Raw genomic sequence first — 21,541 nt, forward strand, 5'->3', positions numbered from 1 at the left:
GGAAGGTACTTAGAATCACGTGCTCTTGTTCGTGGATAGTCCCCTTTAAAGTAGAGGGGGGATTAACCCCTTAGGTATCTCAAAAGGCTTCTAGGGGCGTGGCGGCAAGTAGAAAAGAACAATATGCCTTATTTGAAAGTCTTTATAATGAATAAATGTAAAGAACAAGCTAATCTTATAGAACACATATTACTAGTTCAAAGAAATTTAAAAATAGTAATAGCAAATTTTTATTAAGAATTAGTTTATTATAACAATTATCACAAATATCAATACTTAATCAACAAAATAATGGATTTTTCTTTTCTTTTGTAATCTTTAACCATACAAATGCACATAATTTACATAATAAGCAGGGGAAAGTACTTAGTAAAAAATAAATAAATCAACTTTTTTGTCTATTATTTGGTGTAATGACAAAAAATAGAAAAGAAAAAGGTAAAAAAGGACTAAAATATGCATTATTTGTATATCTGTTTAATTACAAATCAATATTTAATCATTTTGAATATTATTTTCATCTTTATGTTCTAAGCAAGCAATAAGATCTGAATAAGGATTTCCTGCCTCCGCCACACTTTCAAAAGTCTCCCGGAATTTCTGCTTCAACTTGCCATCTAAATTAAAAATAAGATAATAGGAAAAAATTAATAATTATTTTTACATAAAATTAACAGGATTTCTGTGTGTCTGTCTGTATCGAAGGATCTCACTAAAAGCAAAGGAAAAGTCTAATACCGCTAAATATTAGGCCTTTTTTGTCATGCATTAAAAGTCTATACTCGCCTGTGATTTTTGTACTGCCGTCATACCCTAATCTTTAAAAAGCTTTACATTTATTACTATTGTTTTATCGAGTGCTCTATGAGTGTACTATAAACCAGGGATCTAAAGGGATAAGACAATGGCTGATAAATTGATGTACATCCCCATTAAGTTAAAAGGGAATAATTCTAATGAAAAAGCTGATCCATCAAATTATAGGCCAATAAGTTTATTAGCTATTTTCTCAAAAGTTTTAGAAAAAGTCATTTATCAACAACTGTCGTGCTATTTGATTAGAAATAATATCATTTTTGAACATCAGTATGGATTTCAATCAAAAAAGTCTACAATACACCCTGTGATACACCTCTTAAATTATATAGCTGAAGCAAAAAACGATAATAAAACTGTAATTGGAGTCTTCTGTGATCTTGCAAAATGTTTTGATACAATTCCACACTCTATTTTAATTAAAAAGTTGTCAAAAATTGGCATTAATGGCGTTGAACTTGAATGGTTTAAAAATTATTTAAGTAATAGACAGCAATTTGTACATGTAAACAATACTGACTCAAGAAAGCTGAACATAGATAGAGGTGTCCCACAGGGCTCTATTTTAGGACCAATTCTATTTTTAATCTACATAAATGATCTTAAAAACTGTACTGATTTATTTACCCTATTATTTGCTGATGACAGTAATTTTTTAATTTCTGGTAAAAACTTTACAGAGATTAAACTGAAATTAAACAATGAACTTAAAAAGATATCCGATTGGTTTAGGAGTAATCAAATGAGCTTAAATCCTGATAAAACTAAAATCATGATATTTAATAAAAATGAAAATACTATTGATTGGAATGCTCTTAATATTAAGCTAAACTTTAACAATGAAAATGAGTTTGATCCTGAGAAAATAAAAATTTTAAATTATGTCAATTCAAGTAGCAATATTCCTGCAATTAAATTCCTAGGTGTATTTATAGATCCTTCTTTAAATTTTAAATATCATGTAGAACATTTACGTAAAAAGATTTCTAGTTCCTTATTTCTTATAAATAGAGCTAAACATATACTGAATTTAGATAGCTAAAAAATGCTTTTTCACTCACTTATAAATAGTCATTTACTTTACTGTTTACCTGCCTGGAGTTGTGGTCTTAAATCTACTATGGAACCATTAATTAAAATGCAAAAAAAGGCAATAAGAATTGTTTTTAGTAAGAAACACATCTCACACACAATGCCTTTATTTAAAAAAATGAATGTCCTTCCTTTACATGAATCAGCTAATTATTTGAAATTATTATTTATGTATGATTTTATAAACAGTAAGCTACCAAGTTCCTTTCAAGGTACATGGCTTCGCCGTAATCAATTACATACCAGAAATCTTAGAAACTCTAATATGTTTGATGTTAAAAAACCGAAGTTTAAATCTATTGAAAGATTTCCTAAGTATCATTTTCAAGAATTATGGAATAACCATTGTAATAATGATTTATTAACCCACAATCAATCAAGAAAAAAATTTATAAAAAATCTAAAAGAATCTTTGTTATCAAGCTTAACTTTAGTGTGTAACAACCCATTATGTCAAGAATGTAGATAAAATTGTATTTCTTTTCAATATTGTTTGAAATCTGATAAATCAATCAAAATCTATTTGTTGAAATGTTTTTTTAAAATTTCTATTATTGCAATAATGGTGTGAGACTTGTATGCCCTAATCAATCCTTCCTAATATCATTCTTTCCTCTCCAATATGATTTTATTTATTGCTTATTATCTTTTTTCTATTTATTTGTCTTATCTATATGGCCTGTATGAAAACAATGTGTGAATACACATTACTGCATACTTCCTAGTTTTTAGGAAACTGCCATTTGGGAAGAAATTTTTTTTATAAATTAACCATATCAATAAAATTTGACTGTATATATAAATGTATATAATATTCATTTAATTCATTTATTATTTTGTTGTTTTTTTTCTATGTATGTACACCCAAGAATAATAAATCTAATCTAATCTAAATCTAATCATCCCCAAATTACCCCTTTTCTAATGTATAAACAGTCCAATGTTCTCTCACTCCCTGGCTTAAAATAGTCGAGTCTAAAAAAGGCTAAAGAAGTCGCGAACCTGTAAGAAATGAGTAGAAATCCACAGCTGCCAGACAAAACAGCCTTCGTTCATCATGGTTCAGTGATGCAGGCCGTCGTCTGTCCTCACAGGTTATGACTGACTCCTGCAGGCTGTTACAACTACCACGGTACAGCAAGTGAGGAAACATGGCCTACAAAACATTTTAGTTCTGTAATCTTTCTTAATACATGCAATGCTCAATGGATGTATTTCTAGGTGTTAATAATGGCGGACCATTAGGAGTTAAATGGATGTATTTCTAGGTGTTAATAATGGCGGACCATTAGGAGTAAAATGGATGTATCTCTAGGTGTTAATAATGGCGGATCATTAGAAGTAAAATGGATGTATCTCTAGGTGTTAATAATGTTGGACCATTAGGAGTAAAATAGTAATTTATAGGATTAAAATTCAAATTTTAACCAACTAAACAGGAGGAGTAAGCCATAAAAATGCAAATGCCCATTTGGCTGATTTTTTTTTGTCTGCGCAGTCAGACAATAGAAACTTTTAACAAGACAGCGCTGTATACTGTTCTACTTATGTTATCAAAATTGACCAAAAAAAATTTTCAGGGATAAACAATGGTAGATATTTTTGTTTTCATACCTGTAGACAAGGATTTGTCGAGGCTGCAATGAAGAAACAGGTCAAGCACCTAAAATAAAATAAAATGAGAAAACAAAACAATTTAAAATATCTCTACTGAAAAAGTACAAGCTTTTAAAAGGAAGTAACAAGATGTATGTGTCTGTAACTTAAGATCTCACTGGACTGATGTGGTTCTTCTTTTCAATGAAGCTTTTTAAAAAAGGTTAGGTGAAGGTTTATAACTACTTAGGGTGAGGGTACCGCCACCCCAGGTATAACCAACAAACAAAATAAATCTAAAATAATATTTGGAGGAGAGATGAAAGGTCTCCCCCTCCCACCACGACAGCTGAAAATCACGTATAGGTTTTTTGTGATTTCCCCCCGAATTTATTTTGTTGTTGGTATAAGCTGCCTCCACCCTCTCAAGAGGAATCGCCGTAGGAACTCTGCCCCCTCTTTATCGAGTAACCCTATAGGACCCTAGGGGCGTTACCTAATGAATTAATAAAATGCTTACCAAATCGAATGAGAAATAGGACTTCGTCTGGTAAAATTTGGAAGGGAGACTAGAACCCACTCTGTTAACATTCCCTGCTGATCCTACAATAAGAAAATTTAATATTCACTTCTTTTAAAGGACATTTATTTAAGCATTACTTTATACATTTGTTGTATGTACTAATACGTGTCCGTAGCTATAAATAGTCTTTATCAAATGGTTAATGCGGGTATTATATATATTTTATTTGTTTCAGCATGTGTAAATTGACGAAAGGACTTTCTGATAAAGATGATAAGAGTTCCCATGCTTCCTAAATCGTTCCCAATTGCCATAGGAATCATCATGCAAAGTTTGAAATCAATAGGAAATTCTAACATGTTTTAATCAACGATAGAGATAACCGTTAAGGACGCACGGTTAATCTGCCTTAATTATAGAAAAGCTCCGCTTTTAAACAGTAGTGTGGCCCAAATGAAGGTCTAAATCGCTTTTCAATGTGCGGAATGTAAAAATAGGTTATGTATTGTTTGTAGATTTTAGCCCTATAATTGATTTTAAGAAAAAATCTATCGCTATCTCGTCAAATGCATATTTATTTTCACCTTTACTTCCCCAAATTAAGAATGCCTTACGCCAGATATAAAGCAAAACATCAAATTTTCTGTCTGTTTGTTTACAAACATTGAAATAAAATATTAAAATCACCAGGAATAAACATATGAAGAAAGAAAGTATAAAATTTTTTTTTGTACAATTACAATAATTTGGGAAAGCTAATTCATACTGCAAAATCATTAAAGAAAAATATTTAAAGATAAGCCTTACTCTTTATTCCTGGTTTAATAAAAAACAATCAAATTATTTTTTTGCAATATTAATTTTTTTATTAGTATGCTTTTTTTAAAGTTGAATATGAGAATAAGTATATTACATATTTTTTTACCTTCATTTAATTTTTTATTTTAGTAAATTGTCTATTTATTGGCGACAATGTCTGTTGAGCCATGAAATTTATTAAAAACACTTTTTCCTATTTTATGTCTTTAAAATGTATATTTTTTAGAGTTTTTCATCATTTCTCTTCTCATAAGACTAATAGCTACTGTTTTAGTTCAATTTCTTACACAAATTATCAATTTAAATAAAACAATGTTTTTAGACGTTTTTTCGGAATTATTCGGCAGGAAGGGCGGTTCTGCCTACTTTTTATAATTGCTTCATATTTGAACTCTTGTTACATTATGTTAGGTTGGCAGTTCTTTAATTATTTCTTGTTAAAATCATGAAAATATGAAGTAATTGATAAAAAGCTTAAGATTGAAATTTCGAGATCAATTTTCATTGTAGAGAGGTCTAGTTTTCACTAAAAGGTCTACATTTGAGCCGGTAACAACTTCAAGGTAACCGCAAATCGATATGGTAAAGATTTAAAAATTCATGTTTTTTTGGGCCAGTCTAATAAACAGTTAGTATAAGATATTATGATGTGAAAATGTGATATTATTATATTACACATGCCCATGACAAAAAAGGATGTACCTGATCAACGGCGGCTTTGAATATTTGACTAAGAACCCCGGCCAGCAGGGCAGGGTGGGGTTGCCCAGGGGATATGAACTCGGATATTACACGATTTACTACATCACTCGCAGGGAAAAAGTCAATCAACACCTAAAATTATTATGTATATTTTGCATTGGATCCTCTCTGCTAAAGGGAAGGGGGGGGGGGGGTGTATAAATATGTAGGAAAGGAAAAAATGAAGAAATAAACAGTCCTGAAAACATTTTTCCACTTTTTTTCTCTCCTTGGCGAAAAAAAATAGTTGGGAAAAAAATATTTAGCAGCAGGGAGGAATATGCAAAGAAATTTTAGCGCTGAATTCAAAGGATGTAATTTAAGGCGTTTCCCTCCAGGTACCTGTCGAACATTCACCCACATCAATTTATTTTTGAAATAGATTGAAAATAAGGGGGCCGTTTTTATGCTTAACCTCTGCGGTGCTGACCAGTTCCCAATTTAACCTAACCTAAACTCTGTAAATTAAAATACAAACAAACGAAAAATAACAACCACCTTCCTCCGAACCCACTAGTTTTCAATTTAAATATTTCAAATAAGGAGGGTGAGGTGTATGTATAGATGCTCGATTAAGCACTTCGAGGGAAACCACCGACTTAAAAAAATACTTATAATAGCTTTCCTTCTTGTAGCTATTCTCTACTGTACTATGGGAGCTATGTTTATGATAATCAGATAGACTTACCTGCGGTAGTATTTCCGAGAGTAGCTGCGCTTCTTGCGGGGCGGCCCGGCGAACACAATCAAACAAAATAGACATCTGCTCCATCATTTGCATCAACATCTCTGGATCTACATAAAATAAAATCCTGCGTATTCCCTCAAAGTGCTTTGTTGAGCACTAAAAACCACGGCCTCTCTCTTAATTTTAAAGAAAATCAAAAATAAGGAAGGGATTATTTTCATTTGTTTGTTTATTGATTTAAGGCAGGTTAGGATATATTGGCTACTGAATAGCCCAGCAAGGTTAGAGCACCACAGGTAAAGGCCCCGCAGGGGTCAGGAATAAGAACAACTACAAACCCTCTCTTATTTTCAAGTTATTTTAAAAGTAGAGGGGGAAAGCACCTAAAATCTCAAATAGTTTATTATTGAAAACAATAAACGTAACACTTGTTTTTTATGGAAGCTATCAATTTAAATCAGAAATGTTCACATTAGCTAACTTTTGTACCTTGACGTTAAAAGAATCTCATAAGGGCCCCTAGGGACATAGCCGCTCGTTGAATTATATTATACCTGTTATTGCCGGCGGCGGAATTTGACCCAATTCTGGAGTAGCCGGAGGGTGGCTGGCATACATGGCAGCCAGAAACAGCTGAACACCTGAATAATAATTTCAATCTTGTAACATATCCCATATTAAGAAGTAAGCTTTTTTTGTCTGTAGCAAAGGACTTCGCTAACCGCTGAACCAGTATGGTTCTCCTTTACAGTGAAGCTTCTTATAGGTCCAGAGAAGGTTTTTAAGTATTTTGGGGGAGGGTATCTTCACCATCCTGATAAAAATTTCCCCCGCCCCTCATCTACCTTCCTACCCATCTTAAGTCCCCTTGAGGCTTTTAATAATTTATAGTAAGAACAAACTAATGCAACGAAATATATTAAACCTTGATTTTTTAATCTTTTTTTATTCAGTGACATAAAAAATGTTTCCATAACATGAATACCTGGTATAACAGAAACTGGCGCCCATTCAGTCATCAAATCTGTGCTGATTTTCACCAGCTGATCAAGATGGCGGCCCTGTAATGGATAAAAATCAGCTGAACAAAATGGCTGACTTTTATACAAAAAAATTATCAAATAATGCCCAAATTCAGTTAAATTGAAGAAAATAAGATTTCTAAAACTGAATCTTTACATTCGAATCTACATTCAGGTATTATTGCAAGAGATTGCTTTTAATTTATTGAATCTTAAATCTAGAATGTTTCCTTTTTAAAACACAATTCATGTCTTTATCGGAATAGGTATTGAATAGGATACAAACCTACAAAGTTTTATTCTTGGGGGTTAAATATATTTACACATAATTAGTTTATTTAGAATGACCTCTTTTAAGTATATAACTATAGGTATCTCAAAACTAAAATTATAGATCTAATTTACCTTTATTTTCCCAGCTACAACCAGTCTCTCTAATCCTGCCAGGATACAGGTATACAAAGGTTTGGGTAGGTCAGGTGAACTTATGGTTGCAAAACTTAGCTGATGCAAGTTAACCTGATATATAAATTTCATTTTTTCCAGATAACATGTTCCTTGTTTAATAACATTCAAACGCAAGTTTTAGAAGCAGGTAACCAGAGATCTAAAGGGGTAAGACAACGGCCGATAAATATTATGATGAACATCCCCAATGATGGTACACAAATTATCCCTTCTGTAATTTAAAATTAGTGGTTGAAACGTTTGGACTCCGAACTAAATGAACCAAACAATCAAAATTCAATAAAAGTCTCCAAGGTTGTTAGGCAAACGAATAAGAGAACGTTATTATAAGACTTTGAGGACTATTGTAGCCCAATATCCTCATCCTCCCTGCTTATTTTCTTAAGAACAAAACAATCTAAATATATTCTCTCATATTATTGAGAAAATTGACATTCTTAAATTTGTTTACTCAATATAAACGTTTGGTAGTAAGTTTTTAAACTATGTTTAGATAGACATGTTTGTTCTTGTTAGTAGCATAGCTAATATAAATAAATACTGTACATCTGTCTATCGGTCATAATAATGCTGGGTGAGATCTAGCAATGGATCTACCCCATCCCCTCCCCTCCTACTGGATAAACGAATTGACCAATAAATATCAGGGGAAATTGCAACCTAAATTGACGACAATTTTTTCACTGTCATACTGACTGTGTTATATGATTGCTGTTATAGATGTATGTTATTCTTAGCTTGTTTTAGCTGCGCCTCTAAAAAACCAACTCCTCCTAGTTTAGACTTTAAAATGACCTCCAATTCTGGTTCAGCAATCTCCGCAGAAGAGAAGTTCTCCAGGACATAGAACAAGGTGCTCCATAGAAGGAGGGTGTAGGCATCCACTGATTGTTCTGGCGTCATACAATATTACTTATTTTCATATCAGACAATGGAATGCTTAATACATAATTTGTCTTTTCTTTCTTATTATACATTATTTGAACTTGTAAGCCTTCTGAAACCAGAATTAAAGATATAAGTATTAAATGTTAGTTTAGCCGTTTAAAATTGTAAATAAAGCTTTTGGAAATGAGGATTGGATTGAATGACATTTTGCCGCTAGCTGCAGTAGAATCTACTCAAAGGAAAACATGAATCCTTTTTTTTATATAAATAAAATAAGTGATTATTCCTGTAGTGGCTCTTCCACCACCCACAAGTAGGTTCTGTTTGATATGTTCTACTACGATCCCAAGAATGGCAGGCAAATCTCCACCCAAACTAAATATAACATTTTTAAATAACATTCAATTTCTCTATCATTGTAAAAATGTTGTGCGGACAATGACCTAAAAATCAAGCTTACTAAAGTGTAACTGAAAATTATCGTTTTGGTAGATCAATATTTCATAATGGATATAGGACATAAGATATTATGACAAGGTAAAATTTGTTTCGATTTAGCTCGCTAATATGGAACTCGTTTTTTGGTCAGTTTGTTCATCAAGTAGAAGGGGGAGGGATCGTTATTTTAGCCTGGTGCATGTTTCACTTTATTAGAAAACCTGAAAATCTGGTGTAAGATCCAAGTAATAATATGTCCATTTGCTTAATTCAATGTCCTTATCCGCTTAAAATCAGAGAAAATTATCAGTTCGTGCTCACGTTAAATATCTTGATTATCAAGAATTGAATAAAAAAGCAAAGATAATACAAAAAGGGAAAACTAACCTCTCCGAAGTTTGCATGAGGTATAGAGCTCCGTGGAGAGCCGAGCTTCTCGCAAACACGTGCTGAGATTTCAAGTTTGTCTCCAGGCTCTTCTTAATTCTGTCCATGAGGTCAGAGTCGGAGGTGGGAGGCCCTAGTACACTGATTGCCTTACACATCCCCTAAAATAATATTCCTTATCCTTCCGATTATTATGGTTGTGGACATAAAATAAAACCTATATGTTTTACACTAGTGGATATGCCCCTAGATTCGTCGGAGACAGTAAAAAGTGAGATCTTAACAGTACTACTTTACTTAATAGGATGTTGGCGCTAAAAAAGCAATTTTACTTTTTAAATTTTTGTTCTTGAACAGAAGTTTTGTTAAAAAGTTTTATAGCGTAGTTGCGCAACTAAAATATTTATTTATCGCATCGTATTATAAACAGCTTTCAGCGGATATAAATTGTACAATCATAAGATTAAATCCATTTTTTAGACCCGAGATGTCGAAGGCACGGGCTGAAAATCTTGTTTTAATCTTATGCTTGTACATTTTAATATTAATAGAAAACTGGATGCAATACGATGCTATACATCAATTTTAGAGTGGCAGTGATAACCGGTTCTAATCGGTTTCGAAGCGATACTGGAAATATTGTTACCTGACAAAGGGTAGCTGTCATTAGATCATCCTCTATAGAGTGAACTATAGAGTAGCTCCGAAACTAATAATATTGTTACCTGACAAAGGGTAGCTGTCATTAGATCATCCTCAATAGGGTGAACTATAGAGTAGCTCTGCAACTAATAATATTGTCACCTGACAAAGGGTAGCTGTCATTAGATCATCCTCAATAGGACGAACTATAGATCCGCAACTAATAATATTGTTACCTGACAAAGGGTAGCTGTCATTATATCATCCTCTATAGGATGAACTGTAGAGTAGCTGCGCAACTAATAATAATGGTACCTGACAAAGAGTTGCTGTCATTAGATCATCCTCAATAGGATGAACTATATAGTAGCTCCGAAACTAATAATATTGTTACCTGACAAAAGGTAGCTGTCATTGGATCATCCTCAATAGGATGAACTATAGAGTAGCTTCGAAACTAATAATATTGTCACCTGACAAAGGGAAGCTGTCATCAGATCATCCTCAATAGGATGAACTATAGATCCACAACTAATAATAATGTTACCTGACAAAGAGTAGCTGTCATCAGATCATCCTCAATAGGGTGAACTTTCTGAAGCTCATTAAAGGTTGACAACATCCATGAAAACTAAAAAATAATAATTTATATAAAAGTACTTTTTTCGTAAACAGTTATTATATGACAAAATGAAAAATTAATCTTTGTCTGTTCCAATTGCCAACATGTTTTAAAAATTTTATCATAATAGTTATTTCTCGTATCGTATTATAAACAGCTTTGCGCGGATAAAGAATGATTGTATTTTTATATTCGTAGAAAGCTGGATATAATACGATGCTGAACATAGTTTTTTCGTATGGATAAGAACCGGTTCCTAAACACCGGATTCGAATGAATACAAGAAAAAAATATTATTGACACAATTTAGTTCAAAAATTCTCTTTAAAACGTAATCTGGATAAAAAGGCTTTATAATAAGTATAACCCTTATACATAATAATATATACAACAGACAATAGGATAACAGCGGAGGAACAATCCGGACATATTAATGGTTTGAAAGTATTTAAATTTTTGCTGCTATTGTTTTTTTTTCAATTCATTCGCATAATGAGTGGTATATAAAACAATAAATAAACAAAATAGGTTTGTCTGCTGGGAATCCCTTTGTAAGTGACGGATTATGAGGCCAGATTGGCCATCTAGATCTCCTATATCTATTGGCTATTTTGCTTTTACTAAAAAATTGTTATGTTTAAACCTACCTGATTTGATTGTGTAAAAATATCTGACACCATCAAGATAGAATGAACAGCAGCACTCAAAACACATAATGGAGTATCCTAAAATTATCAAATCTATATTAATGGCTTTAATTAGAGATACAGCGATAGAACAATGTTACATAAGTTTGTCTTTTCCCAAAAAATCAAAAAAAAATCAAAAATAGTGTACCCGCCACACCGTGCTTTAGCCAAGCACTTCTACTATACTATAAGATTTTAGTCACTGTAAATCATTTTGCGTCTCCATAGTCACTTTACACCAAATAATCACAGTACATCAAAGAATATATTTTTCCTAATCCTATTGTAACTTCTGAACATTTGAAATGTTTAGGACCAGCTGTTTTATTAATCAGCTGTACAAAGTACAGACCGTAATAGTAACATGGTTGCCAATTTGGGAACTTTTTCCCCTTGAAAAAAATTAATTTGTTAAAATAATGGAAATACATTTTTGTATTGGTAGCTTTAAAAGAATAAATTAAAACTTTAAATATGGATGTGAAAATCTACATTTGACCATAAGATATCAAGCTATACTACGTGCGGAAGTTGTTAGTACCGTCTTACCCGTAATTTGTGCCTTCCTTCTTAGCTCAAAGCAATGGATTAGTTTCTACTATATGCTTGCTTATCTCAGTTATGCTTGGGTCCAACTAGGACATTGATTTTACACATTGAGCCTTAAAGTTTTTCAAAATTGTCTAATTTAGTAAGAACAAGCTAAATTTTTTGGGGGGGATTACCGGTTTTCGGCGGCAACGGCAGTTTTGCAGCCATTTCTTCCCAATTTCATATTGTATGATATTAGAGCAACTGCCATTTCAAATTTTAGCATTCTACTCCTGTATTTTAGTCTTAAAACAAATACATTAACGAAGAATAATGACCCCCTTTTTATAAAAAATTACAGACAGTGTGTTCTTGTGATTAAAATGAAAAGAAATTGCTAGAGTGTGCATAAAAATGTATTTTATTTCAACAACTTTTTAAAAATTGAGTGTAAAAGCTCTATTAAAAAAATTATCAGACTTTAAAATTCATAAACTTGAGTCATCATTTTTGAAAAATTTTATTTATAAAGCAGTTAATTTAGGAATTAATATTAAGAAATAAAGTAGTTTTGTCTATGTTAAGCTATAATTGAATTTCAAAAATCGTTTTATTACATGAAAAAAATCCCTCCAAACTTTAGGGAAATATATCGACAAAATGTGGCAACCCTGGGAATATTTGTAACTTTTAGTGATGGGGCAGAAGTACTCAGTTATACTCAGCTCTAATGCACCGTGGCCATTAACATATAATGCTTATATTTAAAGTTACTTTGACTATTGCAAAGTATTTAACAAACCGTCATTATCAAACTTTTACTACTTTTTTAAAGACTTTTTTTGTAACAGTCAAAAGTCATTTAGAAATTCCAACGTCATTGTTATATTCATGGCTGTAACTTTTAAAATCTTTGTACCTTATTTACCTAAATGAATATGATAAAGTTTCGATTATAATGATGATTTGTGTGCTGAACCTGACAACAATTAACCCCAACATTACCTTAAAAATGTAAAAAAATAATTACCTGTCCTCCAAATGCCAGCCACTGTGAGAAAAGATCAATGATAAAATGAATGCAAGAATTTGTATCCAGACCTGCTGCTGCCAAATTCTCTTCTCTATAGCAAGGAGCAATTTTTAAGGTGTCCAAATGTTTACGTAAAGAAATATTTATTATACGCTTATACCAACAACGAAATTAATTCGGGAAAAAATCACGAAACATACACGTGATTTTCAGCTGTCGTTGGGGGTAACACATAGTAAAATTGACGACCTTTTTATCTGCCCTCCAAAAATTATTTTAGATTTATTTCGCTCGTTGGTTATACCTTAAACTTATGTATTATAGGCTTTTTTAGTATTATTCCTTAGATGATTGGGATTATTTGTGTTTTACAAATTTCAAGAGTAATTTCAAGAAAAAAGTATGAATTTGAAATTATTGTAAAACCATTGGATTTGATAAAAAAAATATATATATTCAAAACTTGTTTAAACACTTCTTATAAATTTAATGGAGGAATTTTAGGTAGTAAAAATATAACTAAGTCTTTTCGACAATCCTATGGCTGATTTGATTTTAAGCAACTATCTTAAATGTCTACTTAAAAATCAAGATTTTCGTACTCAAAAAGTTATTTTGGACATTAGTGCCAAATTAAAGTAATAATATCCGTTTATTTAAAGTTAAGTAATAATATTTTTTTTGACTGTAGCGAAGGATCTTTCTAACCGCAGAACCGATATGGTTCTCCTTTATAGTGAATCTTTTTATAAGTCCAGGGATGTTTTATAAATATTTTGGGCAGGGTACCAACGCCCTCCAAAGTGAAATATCCCCCCCCCCCAAAAAAAAAATGTTACTTTTCTTTTTAAAACTAAAGTGCCCTTTGAAGCCTCTAGGAGAATAGTCTAGGAGCTATTAATATAAATAAATAAATTATTTAAAAAATTGCTCCATGCCTGATTAACAAGTACAAAGGAAGTGCAGAGGAAGCCAAGGACTGGCGGTCATCTGAACCACCCTCCTCGTGGTACGCCAGGCTTGTGGTTATATAGTTCAAGCTCACCTAACAAAGTTTAGTTTTTTTTCTTCCATACTAAAAGTCATATTTTATTACTTACTAGCGGCTACGCCCCTAGAAGCCTCTAGCGGCACTGCACTGGTAGGAAAAGGAAAAGTCGACCTCATCCTATTTAAAATTTGAGTTTCAAAAGAGTTATAAAAGTTATTTTTTGGGGGGGAGAGGGGGGTGAAGACACCCTCTCAAAAAATAGTTTAAAACCTTCCCAGATCCTATAAGAAGCTTCACTGTAACGGAGAACAATATCGGTTCAGCGGTTAGCGAGATCCTTCGAGACAGACAAAAAACGCTTACCACTTTATATAATAGGATTTTTGAACTAGTTTATAGTCTTTGTGTGTAAATTTGAATATCCGTGCTTCTAGGAAAGGCTGCACAGTGCACTGTAGGGAAAGTTAATATTTGTTCTGTTAATAAATCTAATATAGATTGGACTTTAAAAGAAATTTACCCCCCCCCCCCTCAATTTAAAACAAACAAAGGATAGCTTAAAGTGCAAATGAAACAATATTATATTGACCTGTCCAGGTCCATATCTAGTTCTGGGTAGGGGACTGTAGCTTGTCTTACAGTCTAGACCAATGTGGGGGAAGGATCGCTCCAGGTTCACAGAACTGTCCACGGGTAATCCAATCCTGCCAAAAATACAATAGCTCTTTATCCATGTACTAGCGGATACGACCCTAGAGGCCTCAAGGGGCAATTTAGGAGGGAGGAATAAAATTAGTAAACCCAGTTTTGAGGAATTTTTCTAGGGGAGAGGTGGTACTACCCTCCCCAAAAAATAGTTATGAACTTTCCCAGGACCTATGAGAAGTAACCCTGTAATCGGTTCAGTGGTTAGCGAGATCCATCGGTACAAACACAAAGACAGACTAATAGATAGACATCCTGTTACTTTATTATAAGGATGAACCAATAAGGTTCTACTTAACTAATAAGATTCTCTTGTTCCATGGAATGTTTTGAAAAAGGGAATTATTGACTTTAATGTTAAATCAAAATTGAAAAGTTGAGAGTCAACTTCACCTCTTCCCCTCATGTGCAACTAAAGGCCTCTAGTGGCGTAGCCGGTAGTTGATAGTTAAACAATGATAAAAGCTCCCACAACTAGCAAATCTTTAACGAAAAAAAACGTTTGTAGGTTGACTAAAGTTTGTTTTTATTAATAAATACTTCATGCAAAAAAATCTTTGGTTTGGAAAATAATAAATCTTACTTAATAGTTATTTAACGCATCGTATTAGAAACAGCTTTCCGTGGATATATAAGATTAAAACTAGTTTTGTTAGTCAAGATAAGGCGAACAAAACTGGTTTTAATATTATGACTGCACATTTTATATTCGTAGAAAACTGGATATAATACAATAAGCTACATGATTTTTCAGATTGGCTTAGAACCGGTTCTAATCCAGCGGATATTAATCGGTTTCGAAGCCATACTGGAGACTGAGCTGGATCTTCAAATCGTTTAGAGGTGCGCTGAATTGGGGCGATCCAGTTCGGCGCACCTAGATATTATTAGATTTCAATCTTTAAATCAAAATGGAATGGGCGAATCAGCGCGCCCAGTGGCGCGGTACTGGCGCGGCAATGGCACTCAACGAGTAACATTGCCGCGCAAAACCGGGGTGAACTGGATTGCCCCGATTCAGCGCACCACTAAACGATTTAAAGATCCAGCTCTGGTTTACCTAATATCAGAAGAATCCAGCTTCTGATGAATAATATTCTGTATGGCCGTCAGCTGTTGGCCGCGGCCAGACAACAGGAACGAATGCGGCGTGTCACGTGGGTGGTGTAACAGCTGGGCGCCAGGTACACCAGCTACAGGTAGGCCCAGAGTGGCTACAAGAAGGGAGGACAAGGCGGTGACAACCACAGCTGTGCTTTGAGACACCGCACTAATGTTTGAACAATACATTTATGTATTTAAAACAGAAAGAAGGCATAAGCCCAACAACATAAATCTATACAGTGTACTATAGGTTGTGTTTGTGTCAATATTGTTTTTATTGACATATGTACTGACAGAATTACACTAATAAACACTCTGGAATCAAAAATATTCCTCTTTAATACACAAAATAATAAATATTATCAAATAACTCTCAAAAATGGCCTAAATCCTGATCAACATCTATGAACTAAATCGTTATAAGTTATAGAGATCTTACAGTTACACACACCCACGTATCACACATACACCCACACACCGCACTAATGAAGTATTGGATAATTGTGATGTTTTCCTAATTTCTTCGTTAGTAAGATCATCATGTGACACATTGAGTACGGAGAGCAGGGACATCCAGGTTTCCTCGTACTGCGGCCTGGAGCTCCAGCCTAGGGTGTTCAACCGCCATACCAGCTCGAATAACACATCTTTTTCCTATAAATAAAAATTCTGTTATTAGAAACGAGCAATAACCTCTTGTGGCCTATTTTGCTGCCGTAACACTATAAAACAAGTGCTTGACTTTTATTTAATAAAAACATCACACCAAAAAAAAGCATACTAACCTTCTTTACCACCTTCAAAGATAAATAAAAATGAACCCTTCATCCCTCCCTCAAAAAATGTATTACATTTCCTAAACTAAATTTATAAGTGGGTTAGTGTGGTCGACTTCACCCACTACTCTCAAGTGCCCCTGTCTTAACCTCTTTTCGAGGAAGCTTTGTGTTTATCAAGATCGAAATTAATTCCTTATCATTATCCCAAATTAAGCACAAATGTCGTCTTGTTTGACTTTCCTTCAGTAATAGACGCGGCATGGATTGTTTATATTTTGATGCGCCCACGTTCGTTACTTTTGAATGAGATATGAGTGTGTGAAGATTTCGGAGAACAAAATTGGGCCTATCATTGGTCTCATAGTGCGTGAACGACCCTAGTATACCAGGGATTTGAAACCATAAGAACTTCAGGTAGAATTTGTTAATTTTATTTAAATGGAATGGTGTATAGGACGATTATATTTAGTTTAAAAGGCTTTAGCCAGCTAAGCATGAAACTTTATTATGATTAATTATTATGCTTTAGTAATTTTTTTATGTGCCTTTATTTTGCATTTAACAATGATTTATTAAACCAAATAATTTTCCTTTAAAGCCAAAGTTTCCAAAGATTCTTAACCATAGAGAAAAATGATTTTAAAAAGCAATTAAGATTACGTGGTTATAAAAAAACTGGAATTATGAATTAATTGATTTTGTAATTTCAGGACTTTGAAATAGTTGCCTCAATAAATCTATAATCAAACCTGCTGTTGAAACTTGATGGTTCCTGGTATTGGGGGTTTGTCTGTAAGTCAACAAGATCTCGAGAACTTCCCGCTAATTCGGAAGTCACACTCAACCAAAGTGTCATGGTTGAGACAATTTCAAAGTATCTGAAGAATAGGCGTTAGCATTCTTCAAGAGATCAATAGCATCCAGTGATTATTGATGCAATATACTGTGACAATTTTTTCTGTGAAATAAGTACCTAGTGAATCAATATGCCACTAACCAAAAAGCAGAAAATTGAGCGAGCTATCGCTATTGGCAGTGAAAGGCTAGAGGTGTTTGACGAACAGTTAAAAGTGTTTTATGACAATCTAAAAGCCTGCCAAAGTTTTAGTTCATGTGAAAATGTGAATTTAAAATCAATTCGTGACATTTTTAGTGAGGTCAAGGACCAATCTGACCTAATAAAAAGTCTAAAACCTGCCTTGGAGACTAGTGAGTTGCGCGAGTTCAAGCGTGATTTGGATGAAGCTAGTGAACAGAAAACTGTTGCAGATAAAGTTTATGCGTCGTTGGAGCAGTGTACAAAAATTCTGTACTGGCTTGACAATGATTCAGACGACGCGAGGTCAAGCACTGTCGCCAGGAACCTTGACGTCATTGAGAAGGTGAAGATGGACATGGGAGTGCTTAAAATTTCCATGGAGTTGCGCCAAGAAGTACGTGATATGTACCGAAGGCTTAGAGAGATGGAACGTCGTTCATCTAACTTGGATGGGAGTGGAACACCTGCCATACTCTCCAGAAGTATGTCTGCCGTGGATATTCGGAGTTCCAACCCGCAGTATGGGCGCTGGGACAACAGTTTGTTGCCGTCCTTCGACGGTACTGACACGGATTACTCCAACTTTAAACAGGTCTTTAAAGATCTATGCGCTGGTTACGGATTTTCTGACCAGAGGTTAAGTCTGATGTTGTGTATGGAGAAGGTGATAACCAACCCGGAGCTACGCAAGCAAGTGTCAGCGATTAGAGATCATAATGAACAATGGTTGTTTCTCGATCAGATGTTTTTATCAAACACTCGCCGGTTCATGAAGATTTTAACTAAGCTGAACAAGATGAAACCTGTGGATAAACCTGTGGATGTGGTTAGTGCAATTGCTACCTTCAAGAGCACGATGCAGGAAGTAGAAGCCATCGTTGGTTCGGCAGCTAAGGATTACCACCACCTAACTCTTATTCATATTTTCAAAGACAAGTGCCCAGATGGCCTGAGAGAGAAAATTATGATGGAGCTAGGTAGCATGAACCAACCAAACATCCAGAAGATTGTAGAACTGCTGGAGAGGACCAGGGGAGCAATGTTGGCCGGTGATATGTCCTATGACACTAGCGCCGGCAAGAGAAATCGTGACAGAGCTGCCGCCGCGCAAGTATCTGGCCGCAGCGACAATAAGAATGGAAAGGCTGGAAAGGACAAGGCTTCCAAGTGGAACAGTACATGTCCTGTTGAAAGCTGCAAGGAGAAACACCCGATTTTCCGTTGCCTCACGTTTAAGAAGATGGATGTGGTTGACCGAAAGAAAGTTGTTCAGCAGAAAAAGTTGTGTGAACTCTGCCTGTGTGATGGCCATGCTGCTGACAAGTGTAATAAATCGGATAAGCTTGGTGTTTGTGGCACCAATAATTGCAACAGATATCATAGCCAGTTGATCCATGAGGCTAGTGCTGGTGTGAATACAGTCTACAAGTCAAGTTCTGCACCCAGCCCCTGTACCTTCTTACTTCAGTTAGTTCCTGTTGTAGCACCTGGCGGCGGCACCTGCCACGCCACTGTCATGTTTGACTCTGGTGCAAATTTGCCACTTGTGTCTGAGAAGTTATCCAACAAGTTGAAGCTGAAATCTACCGGCAGATATACAACTATTTCTGTAGCTGACGGCAGTGAGACTTCCTGCCGCAATGTTGTGTTTTATCTGAAGGATAGGGACGGTAATTTGAGGGAGTTTGAGGCAGCTGTCATGCCTACCCTCGGCGGGGCCAACGAGATGCGCTCGGTCCACCCCGAAACCGCCACCGAAATATTTAAGATGCCGCCAGAAAGATTTACATATATTAGTGGAGGCTTAGATATCATCATTGGAAATACACATCCTGACGTGTTTCCATCAACCTACCAGAAAGTGGGCCAGTCTATGTTGTGGCGAACCATTTTTGGTAGTGGTTTTATCTGTACAAGTGCTGACGGTGGAGCTGGAGACCAAAAGTCGGCATATAAGGCTGTCAGTGTCAGTGGAGGCACCTTGCCAGACTTTTTTACGTCTGAATCGTTTGGCGTACAGCCGCAGGCACTTTGTCCAGGATGTACTGCCTGTCAAGAGTGCAAGGCTATGGCCGACGGCACTACCTGGGACCAGCGTGAGAGGCAGAGAATAATTGAGGCAGGTTTAACACTAGACTTGCAATCCAACAAGTGGACAGGTCAATATGCTTACATTGAAGATCCTCACACTTTGCCCTACAATGAGAGTTTAGCCCGCAAAATTGCTGAAAAGGATCGTGCAAGGATGGTCAAGGAAGGTACCTATGATATGTATGTGCAGGTATTCAATGACGCCATATCCAGAGGCGTGTTTCAAAAAGCAACGCCTGAAGAATTGAAGTATGAAGGGCCTAAGTCTTGTTCATCAATAGTGGTTGCTTTCAAGGAGGATTCAAGTTCCACACCCATGAGATTGTGTGCAAATAGTTCTCTGACGTTCAAGGGTACCAGTTTTAATCACATAATGCTGGGAGGTCCGCCGCCAATGCAGAAGATTTTTTATCATTTGTTGCTTTTCCGCGGTTATAAGGTTGGTTTAACCGCGGACATTTCCAAGTTTTATAACTCCATCCTGGCCACAGAGTTCGACAGCCAGATGAAGAGAGTTTTATTTTCCCCCACGCCAGACGGTCCTCTTGAAATTTACCTGACTAAAGTGGTGAATTTTGGCGAGTTGGCTGTGGGAAATCTGGCAGTTACAGCCCTGAAGTTGACGTCCCGCCTGTTCGGCGGAAAGAGTGAAGCAGAGGTCAAGGAGATGTATGGAGAGGGACAGATAAATGGTAGTGATATTGTAGCAAAACCTGAATTATGGAAGGAGCCAGAAATACCTACCTACCCCGAGGAAAATTTCAAGTTACCTCAGATTCCAGTTGCAGTCAAGCTTGAGAAGCACAGCTTCATAGATGATGTTATTTCGGGAGCAGGATCTGTGCCAGAAGCCAAGGAGATGATGAATGAAGCCGACAGAATTATCAGCAAAGGTAGTTTTTCCTTCAAACAAGTCATTTATTCTGGTGATGATTGCCAGCCAACCAAGGTTCTTGGGCTGATATGGAAGCCAGCCACTGATGTGTTATCCATCGCCACGAGAGTCAACCAAGATGGTAAAGTCAAGGGAAAGAAGGTGAAAGAGGATGCTGATTTGTACAACCTCCAGGACGCCTTGGACGAGAATCTGACAAAGAAGATGGTCCACAGGTTCGCCGCCCAGACCTTCGACCCGCTCGGGCTTTGCAGCCCTATCCTGTTGAGAATTAAACTTGTCCTGCGGAAAACATGTTTGCTGAATTTGGGCTGGCAAGATTTCATTCCAAAAAGTCTACGGGATGAACTTGTTAAGTCGCTGGAGGACAGAGCTGAGGTCGCTAAATTGGAGTTTGACCGTTGTGTGGTCCCGAAGGAACCAACTGGCCTTCCATCCTTGATGATGTTTTCGGATGGGTCATCAGAGGCCTATGCATGTATGGCATATTTGAGGTGGCCAACTAGGCAAGGGTTTGGAACGTTCCTGCTAGCCACCAAGTCAAGAGTTGCGCCGGTCAAGACTGAATCAATTCCACGCCTTGAATTGATGGGTTGCCAGATGTCCACCAGGTTGTCAAAGTCCATCAGAGACGCCCTGCCCTTTGATGTTATCAGAGTGAGGTACTTTACTGATTCATCGTGTGTTTTATCACAAATAGTTTCCAACAGTGCTATGTTGAACACATTTAATTCTCATCGCATTGGAGAAATCCAATCTGCAACCAACAAGGATGACTGGAGGTGGGTCCCTGGGACACACAATGTTGCAGATTTGGGCACCAGAAGCACCTGCAAGGTATCAGATTTAGGACCAGGTTCCAGGTACAGATTGGGCCCAGAATGGTTGCGCCAGGATGAAAGTGCGTGGCCGGTGAAAACTGCCAAGCAAGTCAAGCAGGAT

At 35.6% G+C, this 21,541-nt stretch overlaps 1 protein-coding gene across 1 annotated transcript in view; it reads right to left on the reverse strand.

The window, feature by feature from the left end:
• Positions 1 to 214: 214 nt before the first annotated feature.
• Positions 215 to 21,541, reverse strand: part of htt (huntingtin) — a 65,251-nt gene continuing 43,924 nt past the window's right edge. Inside the window, exons 50-68 of the mRNA XM_080163843.1 lie at positions 16,310 to 16,449; positions 15,752 to 15,961; positions 14,576 to 14,690; positions 13,934 to 14,040; positions 12,993 to 13,086; positions 11,390 to 11,467; positions 10,668 to 10,751; positions 9,479 to 9,639; positions 8,940 to 9,028; positions 8,561 to 8,658; positions 7,703 to 7,816; positions 7,261 to 7,336; positions 6,830 to 6,916; positions 6,276 to 6,382; positions 5,549 to 5,680; positions 4,025 to 4,107; positions 3,523 to 3,571; positions 2,911 to 3,064; positions 215 to 617 (exon numbers count right to left, since the gene is read on the reverse strand). Coding sequence (XP_080019969.1) covers positions 496 to 617; positions 2,911 to 3,064; positions 3,523 to 3,571; positions 4,025 to 4,107; positions 5,549 to 5,680; positions 6,276 to 6,382; positions 6,830 to 6,916; positions 7,261 to 7,336; positions 7,703 to 7,816; positions 8,561 to 8,658; positions 8,940 to 9,028; positions 9,479 to 9,639; positions 10,668 to 10,751; positions 11,390 to 11,467; positions 12,993 to 13,086; positions 13,934 to 14,040; positions 14,576 to 14,690; positions 15,752 to 15,961; positions 16,310 to 16,449 — 2,100 coding nt within the window. The 3' untranslated portion in view covers positions 215 to 495. The remainder of the gene's footprint in view (positions 618 to 2,910; positions 3,065 to 3,522; positions 3,572 to 4,024; positions 4,108 to 5,548; positions 5,681 to 6,275; positions 6,383 to 6,829; positions 6,917 to 7,260; positions 7,337 to 7,702; positions 7,817 to 8,560; positions 8,659 to 8,939; positions 9,029 to 9,478; positions 9,640 to 10,667; positions 10,752 to 11,389; positions 11,468 to 12,992; positions 13,087 to 13,933; positions 14,041 to 14,575; positions 14,691 to 15,751; positions 15,962 to 16,309; positions 16,450 to 21,541) is intronic.

The sequence above is a fragment of the Acartia tonsa genome, chromosome 6 (assembly GCF_053477335.1).
Source record: "Acartia tonsa isolate MP-2025a chromosome 6, ASM5347733v1, whole genome shotgun sequence".
Taxonomy (NCBI): domain Eukaryota; kingdom Metazoa; phylum Arthropoda; class Copepoda; order Calanoida; family Acartiidae; genus Acartia; species Acartia tonsa.